Raw genomic sequence first — 13216 nt, 5'->3', positions numbered from 1 at the left:
ATAGGGCTAGGTGATATATTGACATATTGTCCTAAAATGGTTTGAAGTCCATATCGTGATATCAGTTTCATAATTTTTGATCTTGCAATATATTGTGAATCATGGTGTATGTTGGGGCTAATTTGATCAGTAGAATATGCGAAATTGCAATCAGTCCAATTAACACACAGCACCAGTACATTACAGTTGAACCCGGTGACATTGAGATTGTATATGTATTCTTTAAGCTCACATTATCTTGAGTTATAGTACGTGTTGCACTGAGATATTTAGCGTACAGTATACTCTTATTTCATATACAGAGTTGTGATTGATGAGGTATGTTAGGGTTATGCAAAAATCACAATGTGGGGAAAACTGTGAAGCCAGCCACTGCTCTCGATTCCTGCAGCCCCTGTTAACTCTGTCAGCTCAACTCTCCCCTGCCTCCTTCAGGGAGCAGCGAATCATGACGTGTGAAAAACCATTAAGCCAGCCAATACCTCTACATAGCTCCATCTTTATATCCGATATCATGACATATCAGTATATTGTGATGCTTAGCTGGTGATATATCACGATGTTGAAAACCAGATATCACCCAGTCTTAGTAGTTTACCCAACATATATTATCTCCATGTCAATCTTTTCTCTGTTTATACAGTGGTACCTCGGGTTAAGAACTTAATTTGTTCCGGTGGTCCATTCTTAACCTGAAACTGTTCTTAATCTGAAGCACCACTTTAGCTAATGGGGCCTCCTGCTGCTGCCGTGCTGCCAGAGCACGATTTCTGTTCTCATCCTGAAGCAAAGTTCTTAACCCGAGCTACTATTTCTGGGTTAGTGGAGTCTGTAACCTGAAGCGTCTGTAACCCAAGGTACCACTGTATAGCACTCCCATTTAGCTAAACAGCAGCACTGATCAAAATAGGGTTGGTTTGATTTTATCCCTGCAGCAGTTTGGATAAGTGAGAGTATACTGCAATTTCATTTCATTTCATTTTAAAGTAGTCTACTAATACCACAATTATGTTTGCCTTCTAGCCAATCACCAGTGTGAGTCTCATCAGTGGCAATGCGCCAACAAGCGATGCATCCCAGAAGCCTGGCAGTGTGACCGAGAGGATGACTGTGGTGATAACTCAGATGAAGATGCTTCTCATTGTGCCAGCAGGACCTGCCCTCCAGGCCAATTTAAATGTGACAATGGCCGTTGCATCCCCCAGTCCTGGAAATGCGATGTGGACGATGACTGTGGGGATAACTCGGACGAGCCGATTCATGAATGCAGTAAGTAGAGCACAGCTTGTGTTGATTGGCTAATGGATTCCTTGTATAGCTTGTCCTTCCTCCTTAATGGAAACCAGAGTAGCTAACAAGAAGACAAATGGCAAATTGGTCAGTTGTTTTCCTAATAATAATAATGAGGAGGAAGAGGAAGAAGTAGTTTATTATTTGTACCCTGTCCATCTGACTGGGTTGCCCCAGCCACTCTGGGTGGCTTCCAACAAATATAAAAGCATAATCAAACCTCAAACATTAAAAAAAAAAATTCCCTATACAGGGCTGCCTTCAGTTGTCTTCTAAAACTTGCACAGTGGTACCTCGGTTCTCAAACAAAATCCATTCTGGAAGCCCGTTTGGCTTCTGAAACATTCGAAAATCAAAGCGTGGCTTCCCATTGGTTGCAAGAGCTTCTTGCACTCAGCGGAAGCCGCGTTGCACGTTCGAGTTCTGAAAAACATTCAAGAACGAAAGCATTTGCTTCTGGGTTTTCAGCGTTCAAGAACTGAAACGTACAACAACGGAGACATTCGGGAACCGAGGTTCCACTGTATAGTCATTTATCTTCTTGACATCTGATGGGAGGGCATTCCACATACCAATGACCATGGCTACCATTTATATTTTCTGCCTCAGGCACCAAAACAAGTTTGCAATGTTATCATTTTCATTTTAAGTATAAAAGCCCTTTTGTACATTTAAATATGAATAAATCTGGGGCAGGCCATGGTGTTTGTACATTGTCTATCCCATGTAACACATTCTCTGAAATGTATTTGGCAGCAGTGTGCAGCAGCTGTCGTAAAAAGGCAAAGTATTCAAATGTTGACTCTTCCTTTTATTTCAGTGGGCCCTGCCTATCGTTGTGATAACCACACAGAATTCAGCTGTAGAACAAATTACCGTTGCATCCCGTTCTGGGCTGTATGCAATGGTCATAATGACTGCAGAGACAACAGCGATGAACAAGGCTGCGGTACGTTTTTGGCCTGCAAAATGTACCTGTAAAATCATTGTGTACTTCAGACGCTGTTCAAGATGTGAAGCAATGGCAATGACCTTGGCCAAAATTCCATGCACTTGCATTTATACCTGCTTCACAAATTAGGCCGCAAATGAAGGTGCAATGAAAACCCTGTTAGCGGCATGTCACTCTAATTGATGCTTGTCATTTGATGTAACCTTGGAGGTCACTTACTATAATTACAGTCTTGGCTATAGCTGATGTGAATGTCTTGAGTTATCTGAAGCAGTTTTTCGGTCACTGGGTCACACTGTCCAGGCAATTAGTGTTATCTGTACTTGTGAATGGGAAGTGTTTTCTGCATTATTACTATTGCTGTCTTTTCCTTGAACTTCATTTGAAGCATCCATGATGGTTGCACCTGGAGGTGAAAGGATGGTTAGATTTAAACTAAATAAAGATTCATTTTAGTTAAATCAAACCATTATACCACCTCTCGTTGCATCCGTTTTGGATACTTCAAAGGCATCAGAAGAAGGAAAAACAGTAATCATAGCAAGGCGGCAAAGCCTTCCCTGTTAAATAAGGTGTACATTCTGCTTCAAAGCTGACAAGGCTCAGATATGTTTTCATGGTCATAATGCTTTGTCTGGGAGACAAATTTGCTCCCCATGCTTGTTAGCTGTTGCCTTCACCTGTAGTTCGAGCCTCCCAGATTTGCTGTTGCCATCATTATTTCTTCTCCTTCAGTGGTATATATTTTGCTTTTGGCAATCTTTAATGTGGTATTTGTGGATGAATGCTGCAGGTAGCTAGACACTAGCTGTATTTGCATGTCACAGTAAAACATGGCTTGGTGAGATATGCAAGAACTGGAAGGACAAGCCTCAAGACTAATATGCTTCTTTTCCCTATCTCCTTTCCCTGCACTGCTAGGAGGAGAATTCTGACAGTGTTTACTTTTTGTGTTCCTGAGTCTCAGTTTGTTGTGTGGTCCAGAGATTGTGGTTTGTCTATAATTGTGGTCAGTTTAAACAGTTTAAACCAGCCTCATAATCCAAGGTTTGAAGATGGCTTGTTTTTAAACTGAAAGTAAATAAATGCTGCTAAAGTAAGCCTTCTTGCCTCACTGGGGCAGGGGGGCACAGGCTGGAACTCATGGCAGCACCTTCCTCCTCTTGTGCATTTTACTAAACCATGGTTTAGTGTGACAAGAAAATGCAGCCAAAAGCTGAGTTGTGCTTGGCAAGTGTTTCCAGAATCTAGGTGGTGCTCTTTACAGCTTCTCCAGCATTTTTTTTTAAAAATCATTTATTATGATAAGATGTGGTGATTGAGAGGTTTGATCAGCTGAGTGTACTGAAGGTATACTCAGCCTGGAGGATGATTTTCTAATTTTGGGAAGTCAAATTCTTCCACTTTGTGATAGTTATATCACACATTGCAGTGAAAAGCACTCTGTTTACTTTTTGCAAAAGCTAGACACAGAGAGAATACTTGGATTATGGGAAGCTTTTTCTCCTCTTCCACAAAGTATATATGTTAAGAAGCCGCTTTGAAAACCTACCTAAATTGCTTGACATTTCATTGTACCACGTCTGCTGTACCTGTTTTCATATTTGAGAATAGCATGTTAGTCTGTGCTGGTGTATTGACAAATATAAACTGTGTATGTGTGTTGCAGAGGAGATTACTTGCGATCCTTTGGGAGATTTCCGCTGTGATAACCATCGTTGTATCCCACTGCGGTGGAAGTGTGATGGAGATAATGACTGTGGAGATGAATCTGATGAACAAAACTGCAGTAAGATATTTCCTTCCTTTCCAACTATTGATAGCCTTGCAGCCAAAGGCTGCCTGTTTGAATGGTGCATTTTGCATTAAGTTCGACACGAGGTGCATGTTAAATATTTAAAAATCCTCATGCTTGTACAGTTTTCTCAGGATCAAGGTATGAAGTTAAGTATCACTGTTGGATATTGCTTCATTGTGGGAATCTAGGATTAACCCATAATATTTAATGGATACCTTTAGGTGTGCATGTGTGTGAAGTTTCACTGCTTACCTATCAGTTGTTGTTGGGGTTTTTTTTAAATCCATAATATAAAATCACTCATTACAGAAATAAAACAAATGCTCATCTAACTTAGGGTAGATATAGATATATAGTGGTTATTTCAGCCCAGTGTTCCCCAAACTTGTGTCTCCATTTGTTCTTGGACTACAACTCCCATCATCCCTAGCTAGCAAGACCAGTGGTCAAGGATGATGGGAATTGTAGGGGGGGGCAACATCTGGAGACCCAAATTTGGGAAACACTGTTTCAGCATATCGCTAAAGATAGCCATCTCTGTGACAAGTAATTCCCCTTGCAAAATCGATTTCACAGTCCGATCCACCTAAGCAGCAAATAATAAATTCACAGGGCAGTCCTCAAAACACTAAAGATAATGAGATGTAATGCCAAGGAGATTTCCAACATTGAAACTGTTATTTTATACTCTTACATACCAATTCTGTTAACTAGAATTCGGCAAGGATAGCTTAATTAAACCCTTAGCCTCGGTTGGGAGTGGGTAAATGGGCGCAGGGCCGGGTTGCTTGTGAAACATCTTAGCATAAAAACACACCACACATTTCATGTATGCTGCATCTCTTTATTGCAAGGTCCCCGTGAGTGCACAGAAAGTGAATATCGGTGTGACAACCTGCATTGCATTCCTTCTCGGTGGATATGCGATCATGACAATGATTGTGAGGACAATTCAGATGAACGGGACTGTGGTGGGTATTGCAATTTGTTGCATATTTATAAATAAATTGCATATTTATTTGTTGGTTTGTTTTAATCCAGCGTGTCTTTCAAAGCATGTTGCCCTCACTTTTTTACAAATAAAATTTCAAAACACACAATTCCGTAAAAATAGGCCTATAAATCATGAAAATACCACAGTTCTTTTAAAAAACAGTAATGACCAGGCAGTATGTATTTCCCTGGGGATAGAATTTGAAACATGTTGGGGTCACCACCAAAAAGCCCTGTCTGTGGTTCTAAAGGATTATGCAATAAATTTAACATCATATTGAAAATATTGTCATGGAATTCTACTTAATATTGATCCGGAGTAGAACTCCAATGTATAGTTAGCAGAGTGGAAACTTAAGCACGTTGCAGCAGTCCCCAAAAATGGATCAGATGCAATTATATTTCATCCAGCAGAGTTTTACTGCTACTGAAGGCAAAAGAGCATAATGGTCACAAATTCAATATATTCAGGATTGGCACTGTCCATAAGAAATCCAGTTGCAGCAGACTTAACTTACAATAACTTATAATAAGACTAAACCTCAACACTAAGCATACTATGTACAGAACACCACACGAGAAGGAAAAGAGATAGAAAGAGAAAGTGAAACTCAGGCTCCTTCTGGCCTTACTTTTATAGTCAACATGACCTTGACAGAAAAGATAACCAGTTTAAGCCAGCTGTACTCAGCCAGCGTGGTGTAGTGGTTAAGAGCGGTAGTCTCGTAATCTGGGGAACCGGGTTCACGTCTCCGCTCCTCCACATGCAGCTGCTGGGTGACCTTGGGCCAGTCACACTTCTCTGAAGTCTCTCAGCCCCACTCACCTCACAGAGTGTCTGTTGTGGGGGAGGAAGGGAAAGGAGAATGTTAGCCACTTTGAGACTCCTTAAAGGGAGTGAAAGGCAGGATAATCAAGTCCAAACTCTTCTTCTTCTCTGAAGAAATAACCCAAACATCATGAACCTTCTGCTTGTTTCTTTCACACAGAGAAGCTTCCTGAACCCTCTTGAATTCATTAGAATAGGAAAGATCTCTACGCATCAGATCAATACTTTCTGCACTAAGAAATGCAAACTGACAAATATGACATTACAAAAGCACTTTTGTAATAAGAGACATTTTGACGCCAGTCTATTTTACTTTGTAGAACTAAGGACCTGCCACCCAGGTTATTTCCAGTGCGACAGTGGGCATTGCATTGCAGAACGTTTCCGGTGTGATGGAAGTGCCGATTGTCTGGATTTCTCTGATGAAGCAACTTGCCGTGAGTGCCTAGATCTGGGGCAGAAACTTACTGAAATCCCTTATGAACTTCTCCTTTCTGTGGGGCGGGAGAAATGAAACATTTTAGTATTTTTCTTCTTCTGCCATTAGAAAGATTCCAAGAAATGCTGAATGCTCTCAAGCAGAGCTTAAATAATGATACAGGGTTGTACCCAACTAAGGTATACAGTGGTACCTCTGGTTACGTACTTAATTTGTTCCGGAGGTCCGTTCTTAACCTGAAACTGTTCTTAACCTGAAGCACCACTTTAGCTAATAGGGCCTCCCGCTGCTGCCACTGTGCCGCCGGAGCACGATTTCTGTTCTCATCCTGAAGCAAACTTCTTAACCCGAGGTAATATTTCTGGGTTAGCGGAGTCTGTAACCTGAAGCGTATGTAACCTGTTGTGTATGTAACCCGAGGTACCACTTTATACAGATTGGACCCATTGAAATTAACATGAATGCCTAAGTCCATCAATTGAAATGGGTCAACTTGTAACTTGCTGCCTCCTGAACTGTTTTTGCTGCGTCAGCAGCACCAAAGTGACCTCCCCGGGGTGCAAGCCTGGGCAGTGTGTATGGCGATCATGGGCTATTCAGATGACAGGACTCGCCTCTTGGCTTCACTGATGTGGTCCAAAGGGAAGCAGAGCAATACGTTTGACACCAGCTTGGCTGCAGAAGTTGCCAGAAGGAGACATAACAGGCACCATCCAATCATCTTAGGGATTTCACTCTGGATTTGTGTAGGGTTTATTTACTCCTTATCCTTTTCTTCTCCCGAAGATGCCCCACAAATCAGTGGGTACAGGTCTGCATAGTATTATGAGGACAAGTAGATTTTGATATTAAAAGAAGGCGTTTCTGTTTTCCAGCCACCCGCTATCCTAACGGCTCGTACTGCCCACGCACAATGTTTGAGTGCAGAAACCATGTATGTATTCAGCCATACTGGAAGTGTGACGGTGACGACGACTGTGGAGATGGCTCAGACGAAGAACTTAACTTATGCTGTAAGCTAGAGAGAAAAATGTAAAGCCTGAATCGACCCCACCTTGAACCCCGCCCCATACAACTCTCTTAGTGCATGCCAAAGGGCTGGGCATATCCAGCAGGATGCGTTTGAAACACAGGCTCTTGGTACCCAATTGCTGCGCCATGTCAAAAGATCCTTTTGAAATTCCCCTTGGCTTTCAAAAGCAGATTGTTATGTGGCATGGTGGGCTGCCCAAAGAGAAACACAAGCCTTTAGGATTCTGACCTGTACATTTCTTACAGAAACTTCAGTGCATGTCTAAAGTCCTAACACAGCCAGTGAAATGCAGGCTTTTCCTGCACATGAAAACTCTTGTTGCCTCTTCCTGGTTTGTCTGCTTCCCCTTTGGAAACTCAAAATGTTTCTGGGCCAGGAGAACCTCACAGAGTTTGCCTATCTTGTGACTGGTTCAGTGGGGCCAATGTGGGTATAACGGAACATGATTATTATATTTGGCCTTTTAGCTTGAATTCAGGGGTCAGGAATGAGCTCTGGACCCATGTATTTGTGTTAACACACATCATTTTACATTAGTCAGATGATATCAAGAGAACCAAGGTACCAAAAGAGAGATGGGAGGAACTCTGGGAGAGTGCAGGATCTTTCAGTCTTTTTGCCCTGATGAAGGCCAGTGCAACACTGGCATTGGTTTAAACATCACAATAAATCATGGCTAAAATAAACAAATGGTTTGATGTCAATGAGCAGTGTCATGAAATCGCACGTGCTTCAGCCCTCACCTGCTCCTGCTGTTGGTACTTCAAGGAAACAAGCCATGGCCTGACTGCTCATGTCCGAAACTGGGCTCATAGTTTGTTTCCCCCAAACGTTGGTTGCCTCTTGTGGTTTGCTTGCAGAGAAACAAACCGCGAGCCTGAGTTCAGACGACACAAAAAGCCAGACCTTGCCTTCTTCTCTGGTAGTGCTCCAGGACTGCAGTTTAGGATTGCTGCCTGGCATTTTGATCACCTTTTAAAATAAGCTTTTATATTTGTATCCTATAAACCAAGTTAGAAATCACTGGCCTGTTTTATTTCAGTGGATATTGCATGTGAACAACCGTTCCGTTTTCGCTGTGGGAACAACCGCTGCATCTATAGCCATGAGCTGTGCAACCAAAAGGACGACTGTGGAGATGGAAGCGATGAGAAAGAAGAGCACTGTAGGTCTATCAATGTGCATAACATTCAGGAATTAAGAGATGAATGTGCCTAATGATGATCGACAGTAATTCTAGGTTAAGGCTGCTCTTAGATCCTACTGTTTTTAATGTTTAATTCACAAACATGTTAGCTAGATAAAAAAGAACACGCAGTGGCTTGTATTTTTCAAGAAATATGTCATTATTCCCCAATTACAGTGGTACTTTGGTCTAAGAACAGTGAAGTAGGTGTTTTGGTTTGTGAACTTTGCCTTGGAAGCAGAACATGTTCTGCCTCCTGTTGAGTGTAAATTGAGTCCCCTGCTGCTATGGGAAAGCACGCCTTGATTTAAGAACACTTTGGTTTAAGAATGGACTTCCGGAACGAATTAAGTTTGTAAACCAAGGTACCACTGTATTCAGTACCAGTAGTATGAATATACTGTAGACCTTTATAGCCATGAATGAAACATGGGCTCATCCATACTGTCATTCAGTATGGCTAGTACCTCCATGAATTCTCCGTTGTCTATATGAAATTCTCCTCTAGTTCACTACTTTCTCATACTTTCCACTCCCTCAGTTTTCCCTCTCATTTTCTGAGTATCCCTGATATGCTAAAAAAATCTGGATCAAAGGAGGGGAAAGTGTGGGAAGGCAGTGATTTCAGATACAGACATTATAGATGTGTGTGATATTAATAAGTAAGCTACAGGGATGCTGTTGAAGTTCTGTAAGCTGAGCTCTGAGAGAGGAACTGAAACGAAAGACAAGCTTTGACAGCGCCTGGATTCTTCAGTGGCTCAGATTAAATCTGAGCTGGGGAAGAGTTGCCTGATTCTTAGGCTAACAGATGCTTTGCACAACCATGAGAGAAATACCTCCCGGATGAGCAAAGGCTTTGTAAGCCGGGGGTGGGGGTGGGGATTTAGCAGCCAGAGACTGAGCACACTCTGAGCTCTGGCAGCATGCGTGCTCTTCAGCCTAACAGTAAATCAAGCCCAACTCTGGAATTTCCCTGTGAGTGTCTCTCAAGACTGGACAGGTAGCTTTAACGGTATTGGAAAGACAAAAGCTGAGATGTGTGTGGGAGCCCACCACAGGGGACTGGGCCAAGTTGCCCTAACACAGCTTGTATACAACGTCTGCAATATGCATGCTATAAAACGGGATATATGTTTGTGTGAAGAGGTATGTGTGTGCATTATCTTCATGCAGGCAGAGAACCCACTCCTAAGCCTTGCACTACTGAGGAATTCAAATGTGGCAATGGAAACTGCATCCCACTACACTACGTATGTGATAATTATGACGATTGCGGGGACCACTTTGATGAATTAGGCTGCAGTAAGTACCGCAGTAGCTTGCACTGAGTTCAAACTGTACGTTTGTTATGGGGAGGAAAACCAATGTTGAGGTGAGAGCTTTGCGTGTGCCCGTGTTATTGGGAAACGTTGAGAAATCCTCAGGAACAGAGTAAATCCTGGAATGCAAACCCAGCCTTCTTCCTCCCCCAGTCCTCTGTACTTGATACCTGATGTGTGTGCCTCCCTCGCTCCCTGCACCTTCTCATCTGTTTCCATCCCTCTTCTTTGATGTTCACTGCAGTGATGGTCCTAATGTAGCTGAAGGGCTGGGTGAGCCCCTTCCATCCACGACACAACTCAAAGAACATGTGAGCTAAAGCCCACATGATCCCACAGAAGAAAAGGATGCCAGCAACATCCCTACATTACTGGCATATTTTGCTTAGGCCAGCTGTGAAGGAGGAGAGGTCCTATCGGCCTCTATTTGTAAAGAATTTTAAACAGTGGAGGAAATCAGGCCCACGGAATGTTCCTTAATAGTTCAAAACAACAACTAAAAAGAAAAAAATTCTTTGGAATGAGATTTCAGGAGTTCAGTAGATGCATTTTGAGGATCTGAATCTATTATTATTATTATTATTATTATTATTATTATTATTATTATGAACCAGAGGTGGAGGAGAAATTTGTTTCAGTTTCTCATTAAAATGCAACCTATGTTTTGTTTTGTTCTTTAGATTCTGGAACGGGTAGGACCTGTGCTGAAAATATCTGTGAACACAACTGTACCAACTTAAGTGAAGGGGGATTTATATGTACCTGCAGACCTGGATACAGCCCCAGTGAACTGAACAGAAATACCTGTGATGGTACCTTTCATCTTGAAATAGATTTCTCTCTCCAAATTGCTCAGCTTTAATAAACTCTCTCATCATTTTCATTATGGCACAGATAAAAAATTCTGTGCCAGCTCTCTAAGCATCTCATCACACTGAGATGTTTTGTTTATTTATGTGGAATCCTGTTTTTCTCGTAGCATTTAGGTGCAGGTTCCTAAAACATTTTAGATAATTTAACCACCTTCCTGTCTTTGATCTCATTGTTTCTCTCTCTCCCTTGTGTTGCTCTTTGGAGCCTAAGCAGTTAGGGTGATACTTCTCTGTGTGATGGATTGCTGGTGTAGGTTTCCTCTTCAAACCTGTGAAGACTCATTTTCTTTGGAATGGCTACTGTAGTTTCTCACTGAAAAGCAGTGTCTGCTTGCAGAGTACATTGGATTGGATCCAAAGAACAACGAATGGAATAAAATGTCTGTGCACATACGTCTTTACAGGCTCGCGCAGCATGGCTAGCGCTGCACTCATTATTCTTAATGTTGCGTTATGAACAAAAAGATAAAACAGGTTCCATTCTTGTAAGCTCATAGTCTGAATATTCATAAAATGAGGGAGAGAAAAGAGGAAGGGGGAAGATAAAGGAAAGAAGAAAATTGGAATGGGCCATGGTAAAAAGAAAAAAGGACATAGAAAAGGCAAGAGAGAGAAAATGAGTTGAATATTGGGCAGGGATGGACCCAGAACTTGGGTGCCTGGGCTTAAAAAGAAAAGGACCTGAGCAAAGCAAGGGAAACAAGAAAGAGAGTCAAGAGAAGCTAAAGAGGCCCATTCCTGCGATAAAAAGATTGATACATTATATAGGCCTTTGCTGCGACAACAAGGCAGTTATTTTGTCATTAAGTTTATAATACTTTCTCTTTGCCTTCAGACATTGACGAGTGTGAGATCTTTGGAACATGCCCCCAGATTTGTAAGAATTCCAAAGGAAGCTACGAGTGTTTCTGTGCAGAGGGATTCAGATCTGTTGGAGATCAGCAGGGAGACCAGTGTGCTGCCAGTGGTAAGCTCAGCCAGCATTTCCATTAGAGCCAAATTAAATTAAAACTAAGCACCAAGAACTGTCTTCTGAAACAAGTCTTTCTTATTTTCTTGGCCACCATGCTGCATTGCATTGCTGTCTGTTGTCTTCTGCTCGCTTCTTCCCAACTCATTTGTGTAGAATCATGATTGTAAGGCTCAGTAAAACCATTTGACTGCTGTTACGCCGCTGAATCTGAAAACAAACTAAAACTTATCTGTGACATCTTCAGTGTCCTGTCTCTTGCCCTCGCAGATAGCCTTGCAGATTTCCAGAGAACAAAAGGGCTGTTCATGATGTAGCTGGTTGTCATCAAGAGAAAATTAGCTGTAGTAATTTCTCTAAAGGCAGATTATATTGATATAAATCAAAGACACTTTGCTGACAGACTGGCATGTATGGTTCATGGACTATAAAAAATAAAATAAAATAATTGTCCAGTAGCACCTTAGAGACCAAGTTTTTTCTTGGTATAAGCTTTTATGTTCATGCACACTTCTTCAGATACAGATGAAGTGTGCATGCACACGAAAGCTTATATATATATGTGTGTGTGTGTGTGTGTGTGTGTGTGTGTGTGTTGCTGCGTCAAACCAACATGGTACCTACCTGAATATAGATTCATGGACTGTGTAGCATAGATAGAAAAAAGATAAACCCTTTATAAGACCAGTCAGTTGAATTCCCTTGGGTTAAACTGTGGATGGGGCAGGGTTGTACATGTAAGCCCCACCCCTAATGTCTCCCCCGCCCCTGAGTTGCTTTTCAGATTGTCACACTATTTGGTGTGAAGGTCTGAAGAGGGTTTTCAAGGGAGAAGGTCTGAGAAATTGAAATTGAAATACTTTATTGTCACTTGTACAACTTGTATACAGTGAAATTACATGAGCACCCCCCACTCAGCTCTTTTAGTCTTAATTCCCCTCGTTTACTGACACACACACCCCAAACCCGAAAGTCAGTTGCCCTGTTGTTATCTTTTCATTCAGCAGCCTAACAGCCCACAGACAGAAGCTGTTCTTTACCCTGTTGGTGCGACTAATCATGCTCCTATATCTTCTGCCCGAGGGCAGGTGATCAAGAAAGTGCTGGCCAGGGGTTGAATCATCCCTGAGAATGATTCATTCATACTCCCCGTGAGTAGCAGGAACCCTGGTTTGTGAGAGTTCTTGATCATGGGGCAAGTTTCTAAGCACGTTCAATCAAAGCAGGCTTAAAAACCTCCTTCTGCTCTTCATTCTGATCATGTGAGGATCTGAAGAGCAGCCCATGCTTCTTGGGTAGGACTTGAGTGTATGTTCCTCTTCTGCCCATGGTTTAAACCATTGTAAGTTTAGGTGCAAGCCAAAACAAAGTAGTGAATCCCTTGCGTGATAGAATTTGAGGAGGTGGACTCTTGCCTCGAACGAAGAGAAGAAAAGGAAGCAGAGGCAGACAAGTTAACATGCATGATAAATAGTTCTCGACCTCGTTGTGTGTTAAAACAGATTAATTTTTTTAGAACTTCTCCGCCCAGG

At 42.0% G+C, this 13216-nt stretch overlaps 1 protein-coding gene across 1 annotated transcript in view; it reads left to right on the top strand.

Annotated features, from left to right (window-relative positions):
- The window catches only part of LRP2 (LDL receptor related protein 2), a 143630-nt gene that overhangs the window by 110650 nt on the left and 19764 nt on the right, over positions 1 to 13216 (top strand). The window contains exons 56-65 of the mRNA XM_081848899.1: positions 1024 to 1269; positions 2111 to 2239; positions 3912 to 4031; positions 4895 to 5011; positions 6183 to 6299; positions 7177 to 7314; positions 8377 to 8499; positions 9697 to 9825; positions 10523 to 10654; positions 11550 to 11681. Of these exons, the coding sequence (XP_081705025.1) occupies positions 1024 to 1269; positions 2111 to 2239; positions 3912 to 4031; positions 4895 to 5011; positions 6183 to 6299; positions 7177 to 7314; positions 8377 to 8499; positions 9697 to 9825; positions 10523 to 10654; positions 11550 to 11681 (1383 nt within the window). The remainder of the gene's footprint in view (positions 1 to 1023; positions 1270 to 2110; positions 2240 to 3911; positions 4032 to 4894; positions 5012 to 6182; positions 6300 to 7176; positions 7315 to 8376; positions 8500 to 9696; positions 9826 to 10522; positions 10655 to 11549; positions 11682 to 13216) is intronic.

The sequence above is a fragment of the Podarcis erhardii genome (genome assembly GCF_964252035.2).
Source record: "Podarcis erhardii genome assembly, chromosome: 1".
Lineage (NCBI taxonomy): Eukaryota > Metazoa > Chordata > Lepidosauria > Squamata > Lacertidae > Podarcis > Podarcis erhardii.
The sequence above is the reverse complement of the archived record's forward strand: the minus strand, read 5'-3'. Positions and strand labels throughout refer to the sequence as shown.